This window comes from Parambassis ranga, chromosome 20 (assembly GCF_900634625.1).
Source record: "Parambassis ranga chromosome 20, fParRan2.1, whole genome shotgun sequence".
NCBI lineage: Eukaryota > Metazoa > Chordata > Actinopteri > Ambassidae > Parambassis > Parambassis ranga.
This window is the reverse complement of record NC_041040.1, coordinates 2,145,796-2,164,555: the sequence shown is the minus strand read 5'-3', so window position 1 is coordinate 2,164,555 and position 18,760 is coordinate 2,145,796. Positions and strand designations below refer to the sequence as shown.

General features: G+C 45.6%; 3 protein-coding genes across 5 annotated transcripts; 1 reads left to right on the top strand and 2 right to left on the bottom strand.

Annotated features, from left to right (window-relative positions):
- The first annotated feature begins 311 nt into the window (after positions 1-311).
- On the top strand, positions 312-3,958 carry f3a (coagulation factor III, tissue factor a). The gene is made up of 6 exons (XM_028432492.1): positions 312-502; positions 1,103-1,214; positions 1,287-1,480; positions 2,200-2,381; positions 2,456-2,624; positions 3,444-3,958. Exons 1-6 carry the CDS (start codon positions 439-441, stop codon positions 3,587-3,589), a joined length of 867 nt encoding a protein of 288 aa, XP_028288293.1. The 5' UTR covers positions 312-438; the 3' UTR covers positions 3,590-3,958.
- A 678-nt stretch (positions 3,959-4,636) lies between these two features.
- Positions 4,637-7,214, bottom strand: LOC114452947 (tartrate-resistant acid phosphatase type 5-like). Its single transcript, XM_028432491.1, has 6 exons — positions 6,943-7,214; positions 6,230-6,420; positions 5,568-5,695; positions 5,294-5,485; positions 5,058-5,205; positions 4,637-4,988 (listed from the first exon to the last, which is right to left on the bottom strand). Exons 1-6 carry the CDS (start codon positions 7,019-7,021, stop codon positions 4,749-4,751), a joined length of 978 nt encoding a protein of 325 aa, XP_028288292.1. The 5' UTR covers positions 7,022-7,214; the 3' UTR covers positions 4,637-4,748.
- Positions 7,215-8,986: 1,772 nt separating this feature from the next.
- Positions 8,987-18,101, bottom strand: abcd3a (ATP-binding cassette, sub-family D (ALD), member 3a). Of its 3 annotated transcripts, none has more exons than XM_028432489.1 (23): positions 17,908-18,101; positions 16,622-16,655; positions 16,437-16,535; positions 15,892-15,980; positions 15,334-15,403; positions 14,131-14,228; positions 13,601-13,724; positions 13,260-13,316; positions 13,045-13,187; positions 12,899-12,968; positions 12,660-12,729; positions 12,335-12,432; positions 12,155-12,246; positions 11,947-12,038; positions 11,792-11,864; positions 11,641-11,704; positions 11,328-11,405; positions 11,193-11,258; positions 11,001-11,090; positions 10,202-10,321; positions 9,703-9,807; positions 9,414-9,470; positions 8,987-9,307 (listed from the first exon to the last, which is right to left on the bottom strand). In XM_028432489.1, exons 1-23 carry the CDS (start codon positions 18,015-18,017, stop codon positions 9,230-9,232), a joined length of 1,977 nt encoding a protein of 658 aa, XP_028288290.1. In that variant the 5' UTR covers positions 18,018-18,101; the 3' UTR covers positions 8,987-9,229. The 3 variants fall into 3 exon arrangements, with proteins under 3 accessions (XP_028288290.1, XP_028288289.1, XP_028288291.1); XM_028432488.1 differs by lacking the exon at positions 15,334-15,403 and adding an exon at positions 14,761-14,830; XM_028432490.1 differs by lacking the exon at positions 15,334-15,403 and adding an exon at positions 14,761-14,830 and having other exon boundaries at positions 16,622-16,652; positions 17,908-18,100.
- Positions 18,102-18,760: the final 659 nt, after the last annotated feature.

Sequence of the window (18,760 nt, the reverse complement as noted above, 5' to 3'; positions counted from 1 at the left end):
GCATTCAGGTGTATTATTAAAAATAGCAAAAATGCACATTTGACATATGTGGCGTCTGAAAAATAAAATAAACATAAGTTTAGTAGTTTCATTATGATTCTTGTTGCTCTTCAAGCTCTTCTTCAAGTGAAATAATTAAATTGTAAGGATGACACAAACGTTAAAGGCGGAATGGCTGCAGCCATCAGGGGGACGGCGCTCCGTATCCGCTCCGTGACCTCAGCCGGACCGGCACGCAGCCTATACTGGAGCTGGTCCCTGCGCGGTGACGACACGGCCGGATGCTCCTTATATGGACAAACCTCCCGTTGTTACGCCGCTATAACCAGAGGAATGAATTCAGACTGAAGCCAGAACCGACTCACAGCACGGAGCCTGCTGTGTGAGCCCACAGAGAGAGCCGGATTATCTGAGTACCTGAGAGGACCCAAAGGCGCCATGGTGCCGCTGAGACTCCCCGCGGCTCTGCTGGTCTTCTCCCTCTGCGCGCTCCGCGCCTCAGGTGAGTCCCCGCACCTCACAAAGTGGATTATTGTTTCTTCATGTCCGTGGAACCTGCTGGATTATTTCTGCCATGCGCTGTGAAGCTGACGCGCTGCGGAGGATTATTTGTTAATTATCGACACAGGGATAAATCTGAGCTACAGTGTTTTGTTAAAGATATTTTTCTCCTTTTTCCTCTTGAGGTGATGGTGTTAAATAGTTCAGTGCTCCACTTCCTAGCACAATCAAGAAGTTTGTGTTCCTACACTAATTAACGTGCCTTTATGAGGAGGTCCTCTGCACTGTAAAGTCTTATTTGTTGAACATAAATTGTCTGAAGAACATTACTGAAAACATAATGTTGCTTTAAATTTGTTAATTATTTATGGATTTTCTCCAGTAATATGACCCAAAAGATCAGAAAAATGGAAACCAGTTAATGTTTTTGAGTCCTGAATTCTGTAGAGGCCTTCTAGCAGCACAGGAAGCAGTGATTTACAGTAAACAGTCTGCAGGAATTCACACAGTTTTCAGGAGGGCCTCCTATGTCCGGTGTGTTAACAATGACATCCTGACAGATGACTCAAAGAAAGACCTCTTACCCGTTCTCTGTCTGCAGGCTCGTATCCCAGAGCACAAAATGTCACCTGGAAATCCACTAACTTTAAAACCGTTCTGAGCTGGGAGCCCAAACCCTCCTCCGACTACTCGTACACAGTGGAGTTCTCTGTGTGAGTACCATGCAGACATGTACCCAGCAGGATTGGGTCCCTGTATTCTGACGGGTGTGATTGTGTTTGCAGGGTTGGGAGGGACACACAGAGGAACCATCACTGCATCCAGACCTCAAAGACGATGTGTGATCTGACCGCCGGTCTGACCGAGCTAAACGCCGTCTACACGGCCGACGTCCTGTCCGAGCCCCCGCTGGGCAGCACCTCCGACCTCACCGAGTACCCACACACCACCTCCCCACGCTTCTGCCCTTACACAGACAGTAAGCTCCTCCAGCAGCTTCACGCACACAGACACTCTGAAAACTGAGCTCAGCTGCATGTGGCTTCTCCCACTGAGTGGTTCACATGAAGTAAACAGGAAGGGCTCGGTAATCTGCTCTGATCTAACATAAACATGTGTGAGTGAGTCTTAATGTGTTCATTGTCTGTGCTTGTGTGTACGCCATCCACGACTCACACTTATTAGTAAATTGTGGGTGCCGGCTTGTCCTCTCTTCTCATCGTCCAGCACCAGTGAGCAGCATGTATCCCTTCACAGGGAGATTGATTGATTGATAATGCAGACAAACCAGCTCCGCAGCTGGTTCAGTCTCTGCACCTGGCATCTCTGTGTGCATGTCTTCATGAACACACCCAGCAGCTCTTCTGCTCAGAGCAGATTGTTTTTTTACTGTAGACATGTGAAAGCTGCAGGAAAGCTTTTATTAATGTGTTTTTATCAGAGATGAGATGCGACATGGTGAGGCAGTGTCTATCTCTCTGTCAGAAACAACTGAGTGTGATTGGGTGGCTGCTGTCAGCTGATCATATCTGCTCATTTTTACTGTCAAAGGCCATGTTTGCTGCCACATTTTAACAGTAAGATGTTACATTTTACAGCCTTAAAGTCAACAAGGAGCCGATGGATCGTGTTTGTGGAGCAACTCTTCTCCTCCTGTAGGTGTAACTCGCCCTCACCCTCTCTCTCTCTCCTTCACAGCTGATATAGGCCGACCCGAGTTCAAGCTGAAGGTCAGCGAAGACAAAAAGAAGACCACCCTGTATGTGAGCGACCCCCTCACCGCCCTGTTCAAAGATGGCCGCCAGCTGACCATCAGGGACATCTTCACCGACCAGCTGATGTACAAAGTCACCTATCGGAGGAATAAGAGCACGGGCAGAGTGAGTAACACCACACGTTGCAGTCGTACGTTCACAGCAGGAGCTCTGTGACCTAACTGTGGTGTGGTCTGCAGAAAGTGCTCACCTCTAAGAGCAACGAGATCGAGCTGACCGACCTGGACCGAGGCGAGAGTTACTGCTTTAACGTCCAGGCCTTTATCCCCAGCCGCAGCACCGACAAGCAGCTGGGAGAGATGAGCCAGACCCAGTGCTCCGACGAAGACGACCAGTCCATCTTTAAAGGTGAGCTGCTCCGACCCTCCCGCTGAACCTTTGACCCTCAGAACACCTGGGCACTCTGTGGAATCTCCTTCCCCTATCTGCAGGATTTTCCTATTTTCCTAAAGAACAAATACCTTGATGGTCTCTGTAAAAAAATAGTGTATTATATCTTGGGTATACTGATGTGTACTTAGAACATTTTTCAGATAGGAGGTTTCGCACTTGACAAGTCTGAACTATGATGAACTACAATATAAGCTGTAGTGTCTCAAATGGAGCCGTATGTGCAGAGATCAGAGAATCTGTAATCCAACAGCGCCCTCCTGTGGAAGCAGTCAGATTAACTGTAGTGAAGTGTGTTCTGTAGCCCAAAAAGAAATCTTCAAAGTGAGATTTAAGTTTAAAATGAGTTGTTGTTTGGCATTAAACTAATGAATAAATGGATCTGAGCTATGATCCACAGCCAGGCATCGTTTTTATGATGCGTCTCTTTTGTGAACAGGAAGTCACTGAAAGCAAGACACAAAACACAAACATAACATTGAGTTTTCCACTGCTATGCAGATGATACACCACTATATGCCTGTCAATCAAAAACTGGACATTCAAGATAGAATTCTGGCTCAAACCAGACGTCTTAGCATCAACACCGCTGCCATTCATCAGCACTGGTGCTTTTTCTGAGCTGTGATTGGAGTTTGTTTTGCCCAGTCTGAGTCAGAGTGATTGATTACCATGTATGTTTACACGTACAAAACAAGTATAGCTACATGCATTTAGAATTTGTGTTGCTGTTGTGTTTGAAAGGCGCTTTAATGTGACCCGTCTGCTCTCTCGCAGTGTATTCCATCCGTGTGATCGCCGTCGTCATCATCCTCATACTGCTGGTGGTCGGCGGCATCATCGGTGTCACAGTCTTCTGCTGCAAGCGCAGGAAAAAGGCTCTGAAGGGAGGACGGGAAGCAGTTCCCCTGCAGGCCGTGTAGAGCCTGTTTGATCGCACACACACACTAGTGGTACATGTGAACTGGAGCAGATCAGTTCAGCATTCCTCTGTCAAACACTGGAATTAATCCGTCTTCTAGTTTCTGTGAAACTGGCCGTTAATATGTGAGACATATGTTTAGGCTTTAGGAAACACTGTTAGCGCTCTGCTGTATACTGAAGGTGTTGTTTTACTGGTGAGTGGAACCTGACAGCAACAAACACTACCGACTGTCCTGACTTGAACTGACTGTGTGAGGGTGATGGGATTCTGGTGAAAGAAATGTTTTATGGGAAATCAATGTATTATTTTTGTATCAGACTCTTAATTTATTGTTATAATTAAAATTAATGTATTTTGTTTAGAATGATATTTTTTAACAGTTTTGTACTACAGATTATTTTTTGTGGTGAAGAGGTAATAAATATTTTACACAACAACCCCTGATTGACGAGCATCGCCTAACACTGTGGAGACCCTGCTCCATGGATGTTTTGCTGTGGTGCTGTGGTTGCTCTAGATCAGACCTGGGCAAAGTACGGCCCGCGGGCCACACCCAGACCGCTTGCGTCTTCAATGCGGCCCGTGGACCGTGCACACAATATTAAACAAAGGCAGCAAAAGTCTCTGGGATTTGCTACTAGATGATGATACTAGATAGATGCTTAAAATCCTGTGAGCTGGGAGGTGTGGCCTCCACAGGTCAGACGGGTTTGTCCAGCACATCCCACATATGCTGAATTAGATTGAGATTCGGAGGCCAAGTCAACACCTTGAACTGGTTGTTGTGTCCATTTCAGAGCGCTCTCCTGCTGAAAGAGGCCTTCAGGGAATACGGTTTCCATGAAAGGGGGGACACGGTGTGCAGCAGTGCTAAGCTAGGTGCTACATGTCAACGTAACATCCTAGACCAGCATTAGCTTAATCCTATCTGTGAATTGGGCATGGTGGTGGTGGTACCATGGTTTTTTGCCATTTTGAAGCACCGGTAGATAAAACAGTGTGTGTGTGTGTTAAATGTTAAACAAACATTCTATCACACAAAATCCCACTTTAATAATCAGATGTATATATATTAATTATCTTTACATTCAGTATAAAAAGACTTTAAATGTGAAAACATGGCCTCTAACAGGACGTACGGTGTCTGATGTGAAGCCTCAGGCTGATCGTGGCAGCAGCTCCGCTCGGTAAACGCTCTTCCCGTCGGTCTGCAGGAAGCGCACCGTCATCTGACGCTCAGTAACCTGGAAGTAAGCCACGCCTCCCACCGTGTGATTGACAGGGCTGGAGTAGAGCTGCCAGGACACAGGGACACTGTCCCTGTGACTGGTGGACTGGTCACTGAAGGTCCCACTCCCACTGACTACATATGAGCTCCCATCATCCTCTCTGATGAACTGTTGGAGGAGGAGAGAGGGTTTGGGTGTGTGTGTCTGTGTGTGTGTCTGTGTGTGTGTAGTACACACCTGCAGGTTGTGATCGTGGCCGCTCAGGTATGCAGTGACTCTGTATTTCTTCAGTAAGGGCCTCAGGTTTTTGACCAGACAGGATGTGGGTCCATGGTGACTGATGGACCACACAGGGTAGTGACCTACCACCACCACATAGTCGGACCTGAGGACAGACACACAACACAGCACAGGCTCGCACAAATTGACCTTTACATGCGGTAAAATGATCGGTCTGACCAGTGTTCTCTCACTTGGTGCTGGACAGTTTACTGTTGATCCACTTCCACTGACGATCTGCTGCCCCCGGGTGCTCCGGTCCTGATGGCTGGATTTGGTCGTAAGTGTTCCTGCATAGCAACACCGTGTCAAGCATCAGGATGCTGAGCGACACGTTAGTGTGTGGGACAGTAAAGTGCAGGTCGTAATAGAGAGCGGGATAATTCCTGCAGACACAAAACACAGTGAAGGAAAAAAAGAATAAAAAGAATAAAAGTGTGGGTGGGAATAGACATGTTGGACATCTACCAGCGCTTTGACAGCTCGGAGTAAGCGATCTGAGCTGAGATGTTGCCCTTGTGATCGTGGTTTCCAGCGATCAGGTACCATGGGGTGTCCATCAGAGACGGCTGAGAGAAGACCTTTTCAAATGTTTGCTGTGGAGAGACAATGAAACATGCATGAGATGAAATGAGATAATATTTTATCTTATTGTCTTTATCGTATCTTTGTTTGTTTGTTTATTCTTTGGAAATCTGTCTTATTCCTTGTCATCACTACTGTTAACAAGGCTTCTGGACTTGTGGAGGTTTCTTCATGATGTCTGAGTCCACCTCTGTGAAGGGAAGGTTTTTCTAGCGAGATGCTTCCTTGACTCCTCTTTCAAACCATCTGTCCTCTCTGTCTGGGATGTGGACATTGTTGTCCTCAAAGGAGTGTCCTTTGTCTTTGAGGTGGAGTTGAACAGCTGAGTCTTGTCCTGTGGAGGTGGCTCTCCTGTGCCGAGCTATTCTTCTGTGGAGTGGTTGTTTAGTTTCTCCAACGTACAGGTCAGAGTTTTGTCCTTCAGGTGGACCTGTGTCTGTCTCAGTGTTGTCATGGGGATGTGCTGGTTGTTAAAGATCCTACAGAGTTTCATATGGGATGTTGTAGGCTAGGTTTATAAGGAACTGAACTGCCGGGACTCTGACCTTGAAGCGGGGGTCTTCCACATTCTTCACACCACTGAAGTAGAAGTGATCTCCCAGGCTGAGGACGAAGTCCACCCCGTCACTGCGGACCAGCCTGTCCAGCTCTGCAGCCACAGCTTCCTCATGAAGAGTGTAGAATGGAGGGACGGGAATCCCACCCCAATCACCCAGGGCAACAAAACGCAGACCCCCTGTGGACCGAAGCAACAATCCACTGTCAGAGAAGCCATAGCAACGACCCAGAACATCAGGAGTGATCGTTTTATTGATTTTATTTCTGATGTTCTGGGTCATATTTATGCAGAAAACATACACAGAAGAAGAAAAAACAGCTGTTTAGTGGCACAGTGGCCATTCTGTCAACCCGTTCTACAACTCGTGGTTAACCCAACACTTCCTGTTTGTCCCGAATGAGAAGTGAAAAACAGACCTGAAGCGGTTCATTTTAAATATGGGTTTGTTCTTTAAACAAGAGACATAACTTCACACACACGAGCCTTCTGTTCTGGTTTCATTAACAAAGTCACATAAACTGTCAACAGGACGTCTTTGTTATGAGGAAACACTCTGTGGCTGTTTGACGGCTGGCTGTTCTTGAAATCTGTGAATTTTGCACCGTCACTTCCTCCTTTTAAGGAGGAAATATGAAACATAAAATCAGTAGAAGTGGCCTCACAGAGTGAAGGTGGAGTCGGACTCCAGCAGCAGCGTACCTTGTTCTTGTTCCTGAGCCTGGAGCAGGTTCCAGCAGAGCAGCAGCAGCAGCAGACACCTGAACCCCGGCAGGCCCATGGCTCTGCAGTCTGACTGAAGACTGAAGCGACGCGTTCCTGCTCAAAGTGAAACTTCCTGCTTCAGGCCAGAAACATCAGCTGATCAGTGTGTCACTCATTGATCAGTCACACACTGGGTTTTTTTTCCCTACACTGTGTTACTCATTGATCGGCAGCATAATTACATCACCACCACAAGTCAGACATGCACTTTCAGTTGGACTTTAGAGATGACATGTTGTATTGTAGCCTGGAGCTCCCTCCAGTGGCACACAGAGGAACTACAGAAAAAAAAAAAAACACCAGACAGACGCTCAGTCGACCCTGCGGTGTGTGAAAGTCCAAGTCTGCTGCCATCTTGGAAAAAACACAACCTGCTCGATCAGGAGCGCTGACCAGCTCAAACCACCACCTCCACAGGCTGGTATGACAGGGACTAGCCACGATGGAGGCATCACTTCATCCACCTTTCTTCTCGTCTTGGTGCATCCATCATTCAGACAGACTTGTTATCATGTGAGCTCCATCTTTATGCTCCATATCCAAGTGTTTTCTGATTAGCTGCACTGATAAGGCTGCACAGCCTTTTGGTTTTGTATGTGTCAATACTTTCACTACAAAACACGGCGATGACTTCTACTGTTGTGTTGTTTAGAAGAAGAACAGACCTGTTTCTGAAAACGTATTACTGCTACAGGTTGTATTTTTATTAATGCAGAGTCAGATCATAAGAGCATTATTATCATCCATATAAAATCATCAGTCCAGTTGAGTTTCTTCCTCTTTACAGTTTAAAAATAATGGGGGGGGGGGGGCAGGTCTGCATATTCATGTAGAAGTGATCAGACTGCACATCACCGCCTCACTGACCTCGTGTCAAATCAACCTTTCAATCCCACCAACATAAATATTACATCACAGACATTATTATTTAGATTAAACTGAAAGAATCATGATTACTTAATAAACAAAGTGACATCACCAGCAGACCCTCTGCGTCAGTTTTTCATTCATCAGTCCATGTGGCGCGGTACAAGCTGTCATCTGTGTGTGTGTTTGTCCTCATCACACACACACACACACAGAGTGATTCTGTGGTCAATGAGGCGTTCAGAAAATGTGGAATGAACAAAAGCCGAGAGCAGCTGACCCGGCAGTTCTGTTCTCCTTTATGACAAGAGACACCGGTTCATTGTTCCATCTTTTGATGACGACACTAGTTTGTGATGATTCATGTCGAGCTTTGTCATCTGGAGGTAACAACTTTATTCGGTCAAAAAAGAAAACGGGTTGTGTTAAAAGATAAACTGATGACTGCCAGGCGGCTGCCTGTGGCTTCTGAGGAATCGAATGAGGAATGGTCATATTAATAAATCACTGGAGCTGCCACTAGGGGCAGCCCTGAGGGCCAAATCTGGCACCATGGTTGATTTGACTGTTAATTTAATGGTCAGGGATCAGACTCTACACCCTGTTATGCTAAACACTCAGACTGTCTATAACTGTATGAAGGCCTGTTTTGAATCTGTGTGAGAGGCTCTGACCGTCGTCATGGTGACAGCATCACAGTCCTGGTTATTTCACATATATTGTTTCATATAAACGAGGTGAAGCTAAAGAAAGTGTGCAGAGTCACACCCTAATTATGCAAAACATTAACCCTTAGCGTAATTAAACTGAGTGAGCTCTAAACCCTTCTTTGTACTCTGCTGTAAGCTGGCCCTCTAGTGGACACTGGAGGAACTGCGCTTCACTGCATCCTGAACCTACAGTCAATTTTTAGATATCAAACACTGCTCGTGCTGATTTCACTTGTTCCGATGGTTTGTATGATCATTATTCGGGCAGAGGAAGACCTGATAGGAATGAACAGATGTGGGACAAAATGCCCTAAAGACCACTCTGGTTTCAATCTGACCCTCACAGACACACCCGTCACTGCTGTGCGACACAACCGCATGAGTACAAATGATACGTTCCCCCAATTAGTCAAATATTTAAGTGTGTAAAACAACCTCAACGTTGGCAATATACATAAATTACAAGTCTATACAATCACACTGAAGAATTAGACAGGACTAAAGTGATGCTTTAAATAACGGAAAGGAAAGAAGGCTGTGAGTGACCAAAGATTAAAAACACTAGCTTTAGCTATCACCTTTGTCTGAGTGCAAAGAATTAATGGACTGGTTTCATCTGAGCAGTGCGTGGTGGTGTCAGCAGCCAGTTACGAGCCGAACTCCGCCGTCTCCTCTGTGATGGGCTTGAACTCGTAGTTTCCCCTCCCGTCCATGTGGAGGTAGTACTGAAACATAAAAAGCAAGGTGAGGGGGAAGCAAAGCAACAGAAAAGATTCCAATGAGACACCAGGTGTTTGACACCAGCGTAGTTTACCGCCACAGTTATCTTACCTCATGGTGCTTCCACAGAGACTTTCTGTGGGACACTGTGAACAAGGTGATTCCCACCTGTGGATGAAACTTAGGTTAAGACCATCTTTGAGAGTTTTTGCCCACTTCTCTTCATGTTTGTGGAGTGTCCATTACTCCTGTTAGAGAAGCTGGACTGCCGAGTGTCTTGAAGACATTTCACCACCGACTGATCTCTAACTCAGTGGATGGAGTGTTGACAAGTTTGCATTCTATGATTCAAGTTGTTGGTCACATGACATGAGCTGTACTGTGATTTGTTGGGGCGTACCGTCCTGCAGTGGCTGTAGATGTAGTCCTCCACGTCCACACTCACTGCGCTGGTGCACTCGTCCAGAATGGCAAACTGGGGCTTGTGGTAGAACAGTCTGGCCATCTGCACACACACAGGACGTCTCCAGATCAGACTGATATAACAGTATGCCTACATCTGTGTCTGCTGGGCTGCATGTTTCTGATTTCCTGCTCATTTAGCATTTGTAATGCCTAATAAAGTGTGATGAGGTCAGGGGTCAGGTGGTGTCGAGGTCAGGACAGGCAAACTGTGCAGATCACTTCTTTGAACTTTTCATGTGCCGACAAACACAAAGTTATCATCTAAATCCTCATCATGTGCTCTAAAGCTGCTTAAAGTCAATGAATGGAAGTTTGGAACTGTCCTGTAGGGTTATGATTTCCACCTTTACACATGGTGTCCATTGCACGCATATAGGACAACTACATATATTTCATTTAAAGTACAAATATAAGCAGGACGATCATGTCCTTACAGCCATCCTCTGCTTCTCCCCTCCGCTAAGGACGTCCATCCAGTCCTGCACTGTGTCCCAGCCGCCCTCCCTCTCCAGGATGTGGCCCAGCTGGACGTTATCCAGGTACTCCTTCAACACCTGGACACAGACAGAAGGGTGCAGCTGTTAGAAACACTAAAGGCTGACTCCATACTGCACGAGAACAGGGAGCTGGTTCGGCAGCTCTCGCAGCTTGTTCTTGAAAGTAAGATTGTGTAAGTAGTATTGTGTGATCGGTCAGGATTTCAGAGTGGGGCGTGGTCAATGTGGAAAGGCTTCCCTAGTACAGAATCCACCCAGAACTGTCTGCCAGACAATGCGGGTAAAGTGCCTTGCCCAAGGACACACAACGATGACTAGGGAGGAGCTGGGGTCGAACCGCCGACCTTCTGGTTATTGGACAACCCTGCTCTACCACTGAGCCACTGCTGCCCTATTGTCCAATTTGTGATCATACGAGCACATACGCAACCACACGCCACCACCTCCCTGAACATTATCAGCTTGTTATCATCCCTCATTTAGATAAACAGATAATGTGACCTAGACGGTTTGTTTCTGCCGCTGTTCAGTAGCAAAACGTGGTCAAAACCTGTGCGCTGCACACACACACACAGCGAGCTGCAGTGGGAGGGTCGTATGAGTTTCTCATGAAGTATGAAGAGTCCGGGCAGAAACGAACTTTGTTCGTGTCGTGCCACCTCAGGGACACTCTGTTCTCCTGGAATATGGAACAAGATTAACAGTGTGCATGTGTGTGTGTGTTTGTGCGACGCACCTGATCAGAGATGCCTTTCTTCCTCTGGTCTTCACAGGTGTCAGGATAAATGACTTGGTCCCTCAAAGTGCCCAGAGTCATGTAGGGTCTCTGCACACAGTGATGAAGTCAGAACTACAGAGACGTACACAGACGGTCACTGAGGGTGACCATCTTTTAGAACAGAGGACACGATGGTCCAAGGATTCTGACCTGTGGTACGTAAAAGAGCTTCCCTCGATCGGGTTTCGTTAGATGTCCACCAAACAGAGGCCACAGCTGTAAACACAACGAGAATGTCTTTGTAAAGAGAAGAAAAACAAAGTATGCGTGTTGTCCTACCCTCACCTCTCCAAGCACTCTGAACAGAGAGCTCTTTCCACAGCCGTTTGGGCCACACACGAGAACATTAGTTCCAGACCTCACCTGCAATGTGCACACACATAATGTCAAGGATTACACCGATACATGTTTTCAGCATCACAGTCTGCCTATAAGCTCCCGCTCCCCCTTAAACACGTTTATTTCTGCTGTAAAGTTGGACATCTTAACATGGAGGTCCATGGGGAAGGAGCCTGCCCCCAGAGGCTGTGGGGGGAACTGCTGTCTATAGCAGGGGCTCCAACAAAAAATGAAAGTCAGACTAATGAAAGGTCCTTACCTCAAACGTCAGGTCTCTGATCAGAATGTCTCCGTTGGGCGTTGCCAGTGGGGTGCGTTCAAATCTGAAAATTACCGAAAAAGTTGCTTTTTCACAACCACATGACAATAAAAACACAAACACATAACAATGAGCGGGCTAAAGGACCTACTTGATGATGTTATCTCTGTTGACAATTTGCCCACTTCCAGGCACCAGCATGAGCTTCTCTGCAGTATCTTTCTCTGAGGTGAATGGAACAGAGCATGTAAGAGACAGTCATGTGACACCACAGTGTGTAACTGTGCGATCAGAAGCCGTGTGTACCCGTGTCATGCTGGGAAACCATTGTGCGCTCGTATTTGCCAGCGTTCAGCTCTTTCAGGACCTTCATCAGTTCAGTAATACGAGCTGTAAATCTGTGGGACACAAAGGAGGTCATTGTAAAGTCTGACAGACCGAAGGACACTCAGGGTTACCCTCTGAACATATTCACAGATATAAGTTAGCATAATTATGTTTCTATAAGACTTACCCTGAGAGGCGGGTCATCTCTCGGCCAGCCAAGACGATCCTGCCCAGGGCCTGGGACATTCTCAGGAGCATCCTCCCACTCTGGTAGTAGTCCTAACAACCACACAGGTCCAGTCACATCAGTGAAAGCTCACATCCCCGAAGCATCACTGCAAATAATAGACTGCAAAGGTTGTCTCACCTCCAGCAGCTCAGAGTGTGTGCTGTGCAGGTGCCGGGGGTCAGCCAGGTTTAGGAATGGCCGACTGACCACCAGGTAGCCCACAACAGTGGCCACATCTGGAAGAGAGTGTCATTACAGATCTTCAAATAATCACTCACACTAATCCATTTAACCCAAAGCAGTCGTCTGTGTGTGTGTGTTTCACTTCGGTAATCTAATCAGTCAGTGTGTGCTCAGGGTTCACTGCAGCATAAATGGAAACAACACAATCATGGCTACAAATTTTAAACCTTTAAAAAAAGTCCAGGACACCGTTTCATCAAGTCAGAACAAAGGTACTCACACTTGGCAATTATGCTGTCCACAAACCCCATGGAGAAGCGGAAGAAGATGAAGTTATGCAAGTGGTCCACCTGGAAGCAGTAATGTTTTCCTCTTTAACACACTGTTAAAGCTACAGCTATTTTACAATCATGTCTCAACAGAGCAACATAATCTATAGAGGTGCACCGTCGACGCTCAGAGGAATACATCAGGCTTCAGAGGTCACACTGGGTGCCTGCTGGCTTCAGCACTACTCACCAGTTTATTGAACGTGGTGTGAATAGTCTGTTTTTCCCTCGTGTTCCCGTTATAAAAGGCAATCTCCTCACTGCAGAGAAACAGAAACAGTGAACGCTGTGCTGCTAGGAACAGCAAACAGCGCGAGCAGCTGCAGCTCCGGCTACCTGTTGGTGATGAGGCGTGAGTTAACGTAGCGATACTCTCCCTCGTAGCGCTGCTCCGTGACCGTCATCTTGCCTATTGGCCTCCTCAGTCTGGTCAGGAACAGACCTGAGATCAGCAGGTAGGCCATCATGATGGCCGGGCCCTGAAGAAGAGAAAACGATGTGTGAGACCTTTTAACAGGACAGGACAGGACAAGGTGGCACAACTTTCTTACCTGAGCTCCGATGGCACTTGTCAGCTTGAAGATGTACAGACCGATATCTAACAGAGGCTAAAGGGACACATGGACAAACACATTAGGATTAATGCATGTGGAAATAGCTTAGCAACACAGGTACAACGACCCGGCAGCTGTGAGGAGTGGGTAACGACCTGAAGTAACCTCTAAACTCAAAATGAACGTGTACACATCCAGTGTTCAAATATCAATTGCACCGTGGAATCAATAAAGTAAACACTTAACGACACAGAACACTGGCGGATGATTGGTTGGTCGGTCCTGTGTCAGTGATAGAAATGTGCTGCAGGAGGAGTGTGTGATGCACAGATTCTCACCTTGCTGAGGTTGGAGTAAAGATCCACCACACTGTTGCAGAATTTCTCCACGTCCTGTGTGAGCAGCTGGTCTGCATTGGCTATCCGGTTGTCCAGGTTTCCCATTTTGTAGTAAGTGAAACCTCTGAAGAGGCAGAACAGAGGACATGCTGTGAGGCAGCAGCAGAGGGGCAGATAATCTCCAGGCGTGAGGTGCACACCATGATCAGTGTTCTCCTGATGGTGGATTGCCCGTTGCTTCAGGTGCTTAGAGGTTACCCTGAGGTAGAGCTGAAGACGGGCTCGGGCTTCAGTGATGTTATGATGTTACAGAGGACTTATCTTAAGGCTTACACGAGTGTGGACTTTTAAAAAGCTGTCATTCAAAATGTACTTCCCGGGCTCAGACCAGGCCAGGCCTAAACTTTAAGCTCAACCCTGGGGTCCTTTGGGACCTCTCAGAACATTACACGTCTTGTTTTTGGAGACGTAAAGTGTAGGATCATGTTTATGTTGACATATAGAACGTTCTACAGAATTCGTACACTTACTGCAGGTACTGGTCGTACAGGTTCTTCGTGAGCCTCTCACGGAACCTCAGCTTCAGCTCGTTTAGGCCCAGCTTCAGAAAGTTGTTCACCAAGGCTATCTGCAATGAGCCGAGCACACATGACAGACATGTTCCGTCTCTCACCTTCAACACGGTTTGATTATCACAGCAGCGTTCATGCAGACTGTATTAAGTCACAGCACAGGGGAGGGAACGAAGCAGGGTGATGAGCAGAAGGCATGCAAGCTGGAAATAATCTATGTTTAAAGTCTAAACTTAGTCCTTTACGACCACAGAACACACTCCATTTTCTCTGCTCCCACTTGGATTATTATTAATTTTGTGGGATTTGATGACAGTAAAAAAAAAAACATAGATTATTGCCAGCCATGTGTTAAACTGAGGGTTGATGTGATAGCGTTAGTAAAAACAACAAGCATGCCAAATCATGAGCTTTCTTTAACTATGAAATGATTCGATGTAACCAGAAGATGAGTGAAGTGTTTTTCATATCAGGTCTCCTCTGGCTGTTTAAACAGTAATTGGACTAGGTGTGAAGCTGTTACAGAATAAGATATATGTGTCATTCAGTGCACAGTTTAGAATGTGACGGAAGTAAACACACACTTACAAGTGGCATGAATTTGATAAAGCTGAACAAGTAGATCTTGAAATCTTTTGTCGAGCGACCGATAATCGCACTGCAAACCACAACATGCACAGAGATGAGTAAACATCACCAGGTCAGACAGAATCTGAGGCTTAAGACACTAATCTACATCAAATTAACATCTTTAAATAATGGATGAGGGTGTGATTGGTTTCTCTGTGTCACAGGTACAGGGGAGTCCTGACACTGATGAACACGGGAATCCGTCAGTTTATGTGTTTCCGTGGTGAAAACGAGGAAGATGTTTGATTGATTGACTGTAGAGCAAGGCCAGAAAATGTCTCACAGCTCTTAATAACGGAGGTTTATCTGAAGCAGAAACACACAAACTGAATGGAATTCCAGCTGAAATGTCTCCGAGTTAAAACACGGCAACAGCAGTAACACCTGATAAAGACCAAAGCTGAATGTTAAAAACAAATGTAGATCTGAGACATTAAGCAATGGAAAACAGCACAACACAATCCCAAAGCAGAGGGTTAAAACCACAGTTAGAGGTTCCACTTCTACGAGCAGCACTTGTTGTTGAGTTACCCCTGGTATGACAGTTATGTAGGAATAAAAGTGCGTCTTGAACAGATTGATGTCTCTGCTTATAATACCGCTGTGGAGAATTAAAACAAAGTCAGCACGTTCAGCAAAGCATGACGGAACATCACATAAGAGAACACAGCCTGCCTGATATCACTGATCCACGGAACATATGTGTAACATGTAGGAGTGGGCCAGAAGCTGCCAGCCTAACAGCTAGCCTAGCCTAGCATGTGATAACTCAGCACTGACTGCAGGAAGGGACTGATGCCACAGGGAGCAGTGTAAACACTGGAGCATCTCTGTTACCACAAGCATCTGTTATGTGTAAGATTAACAGGTATTCACAGCACTGGGCATAATTTAATTCACTACCTGAAGTTACAGTTCAACCATCTGTTCACCAGCAGCTGCTGCAGTGATCAGTGACTTATCTCTTTGTTTATTTATCATAACTGTGCAGGACAACAGCTGTAACCATCTATCAAACCCTCCTCCTCCTTCACTACATGTTCACATTTTTAAAAAAATCTGTTTTTTTCCAAGTAATCCAGGCCTGACCTTTCAATCATGGTGCCGTTCTGGATCATCCACACATCACAGTAGGTCCTAGCCACCAACATGCTGGCAATAAAGACAAGGTAGCCAGTCTGTGGTGGAGACAGAACCAGAGAGAAGAGTTAGCAAAGCCTGTAAAACACTGCAGATCACTGAGTCCTTTATCTTCCTGCCAGATCGGATAAGACTGAAGGGAACCAGAGGAGCCATGTGGCTCTGACCTTGGCCCATGGAGCAGATTTTTCTGTGTCAAAGGGCTCAGCCATTATGAAGTTTACTTTCTGAAAAGCCATTTTAAAACCTGGGTTTAATGTTTATCGCAGACATACAACATGCATGGAGGATCTAGTTTGTTTGGTTTCTCTCAGATTTATTATTTTAGGACAGAACTTAAGCTGTGTCTAAGTGGTTATCTAAGCCTGAACAGGAATAAAAATTGTGCAACCACTACTCGACACGATGAAACCCGACCAGAAAAACAGGAGGGACAGCTGGGATGCTTTTGGCTTTTACAGCAACCAGGTCTCCCTCCTGATATGCAGCCATACCTCCATGCAAAAGAGTCGAGGCACCATGATCCGCAGGATGCGGAGGATTCGGAGGAAGAAAACCTTGTCCACTGCTGCCCGGTCCTTTTTCCCATCTTTCTGTGATACCAGAGTCCAAACAGGTTCTATTAGAGACTTTAAATGTTTCAGAGAAACTTTAAACAAGACAGAACATGCAGACATACCTCTGTGTTGATCACTACCTCTGTGGATTTTCTGCTGAAAGAAAAGTCAGAATTATTTGATGTTTAACTGAGAAACTTCATCTTACTTTGTACTGTTTAGTCAGATTTTTAGGGACTGTGCTTCTCAGTGGTTAGGTCACACTCCTCCCTGAGAAAACCCTCTGTCTATAGCTCGCTCTAGGAGGTCTGGCTAAATGTCAATATTTACATCTGAGTATTTAGCAAAGGTGTTTCAACCGTTCTGCAAGATGTCTGAAATCCACCCAAAGCACAATCACAGGTGCTGAACTGGTTTGGTCTCATGCATGTGTAACAACACAGGTGCGTGTGGGTGACACATCCCTAGCTGCAGTTCCACACTATGCTGCTTGTGTACAGGCAGCAAGAACACACAAAGAAAGACAGAACTGTCATTTAATTCAGCACAAAACAGTGTATGTATACGCAAAAATAGGATAAATGTTAAAGAACATCTCATGGTGAAATTAAGCACATCTGTGAGACAGTTCAGTTTAGGCTGGGGGTTTAATCTGGATGTGGCCAGATGGCAGGGACCTTTGTTTATGGACCTTTGTTTGGGGGCCATTCAGGAAACAAGGTTACTCTGAGGCAGCTGCAGCACATGAAACAGGACACATCTGTGCTACGGAGCTTCAAACTACATGGTACAGAACATTTATTACAGGTTTATTATTACTGAACTGTGTATACTACTCATTTAAAGCTTATTTTCAAGAATTTGTAACATTTAAACGTGCTTAAGGTAAATAAATGTGCAGAGCTTGTTATAAAAAGGAATCAGCTTCCATTCCCTCTGAAGGATTATTATGATTATTAATGATTAACAGGAAGCTTAGAACACAACTGCACATTTTTCACCTCACTATAAGACTGGTACACTTCTGTAGGCTAGTTTCCAACATAGTTTAAGTTATTTAATTTGCCTAAACAAGAAAAAATAAAAGATATCGACAACAACCAACATAACGACAAGACAAAGTTAAGTTGTCAGCAAGTTAGCCTGAGTTGCACAAATCAGCCATTCATGGATGAAGAAACGTGTTAATGTGCCTTTAGTGGTTCTATATTTGTACGTGTCGGACCAGCAACTTGTGAGAAAGAGAAAATAACTGATGACAAAATGAGGAGTGTCTCAGCAGCAGGTCACTGTCACCTGTCAGAGTGGGCAGCTAGCGCAATGCTAACTAGCATCCTTACAACCGACACAAACTCTGAGGAAAAAGCGTCGATCTCCGCAATCATCAGCGATCGAGACGGCCACCTACCTGTTTTGTTTCCGCGTCCGGATTCTCTGCTTTAGGAGGTACAAAACCAGCAACACGCCACCGGCTATGGTGGAGTTTTTCGCCGTCAGATACTTACTGAAGGCCGACATGTTGCTAACACACTGACCGGTCTGGTTCGCCTTCAAGCTAGGTACGGGTTCACTGTTGCATTCTGGGAGGTGTCAGGCCATTTTTCTTCTTCTTTCTTTTCTTTTTTTGTCCACGAACTGATCACATCTGCCCCCTACTGGAGTGCAGCAGGAATGGATTGTGAAACCCGGAAGACCTGACTTGGTGGAGTTCCAAGAAAGTCACGCCAACTTATTGAACCTACGGACTGAACTCACTGAACTTTAACAACGCTACCAAACGACCGGACTGATTTCCTTTGTAAATTAATTCGACTGAGCCCCAAACTGTTCTGTTTTCCTTTCTTCCTCTATTTTATTTTTTGTTTTATTGACTGTATAATATTTTATTACATGTTTTCTTGTTTATAACACCCGTAAACTGCCTTTAAATCCTTCAATACATTAAAAAGTAGTCACGCTAAACTGTCGGGAATGATTTTGAATGAAATTGAGTGCCGGGAATTCTGGTAGCTAGATGTAAACAAACAACATGGCGGCGGACCCTGTGAGGCTTATGTCTGTTTCACTTCTGTCTCCAAAGGTGCTCTTTCTTTGCTCATTTGAGAGAAACGGAGGAGGAGAAACGCATTCATAAGGTAACAGAAGCTGCTATACCTTTAATTTTATGTTATTTGTATATTTGGAAACGTATTTGGTATTAATGTATTGCACTCAATGGACTGAAATCTAGCTAATGCTAAAGTAGCTGCCAATAGCATAAC

What these genes read in the sequence shown, in the direction of transcription:
- abcd3a (XM_028432489.1), bottom strand. Translation starts at nt 18,017, where the DNA reads ATGTCGGCCTTCAGTAAGTATCTGACGGCGAAAAACTCCACCATAGCC. An exon ending in GAGATGACCCGCCTCTCAGG is followed by an intron (nt 12,039 to 12,154) that starts GTAAGTCTTATA and finishes TGTGTCCCACAG; the next exon opens with ATTTACAGCTCGTATTACTG. An exon ending in AGAAAGGCATCTCTGATCAG is followed by an intron (nt 10,322 to 11,000) that starts GTGCGTCGCACA and finishes GTCTGTGTCCAG; the next exon opens with GTGTTGAAGGAGTACCTGGA.
- f3a (XM_028432492.1), top strand. Translation starts at nt 439, where the DNA reads ATGGTGCCGCTGAGACTCCCCGCGGCTCTGCTGGTCTTCTCCCTCTGC. An exon ending in GGAATAAGAGCACGGGCAGA is followed by an intron (nt 2,382 to 2,455) that starts GTGAGTAACACC and finishes TGTGGTCTGCAG; the next exon opens with AAAGTGCTCACCTCTAAGAG. An exon ending in CGACCAGTCCATCTTTAAAG is followed by an intron (nt 2,625 to 3,443) that starts GTGAGCTGCTCC and finishes GCTCTCTCGCAG; the next exon opens with TGTATTCCATCCGTGTGATC.
- LOC114452947 (XM_028432491.1), bottom strand. Translation starts at nt 7,021, where the DNA reads ATGGGCCTGCCGGGGTTCAGGTGTCTGCTGCTGCTGCTGCTCTGCTGG. An exon ending in AGTAAACTGTCCAGCACCAA is followed by an intron (nt 5,206 to 5,293) that starts GTGAGAGAACAC and finishes GTCTGTCCTCAG; the next exon opens with GTCCGACTATGTGGTGGTGG. An exon ending in GCCACGATCACAACCTGCAG is followed by an intron (nt 4,989 to 5,057) that starts GTGTGTACTACA and finishes CTCCTCCAACAG; the next exon opens with TTCATCAGAGAGGATGATGG.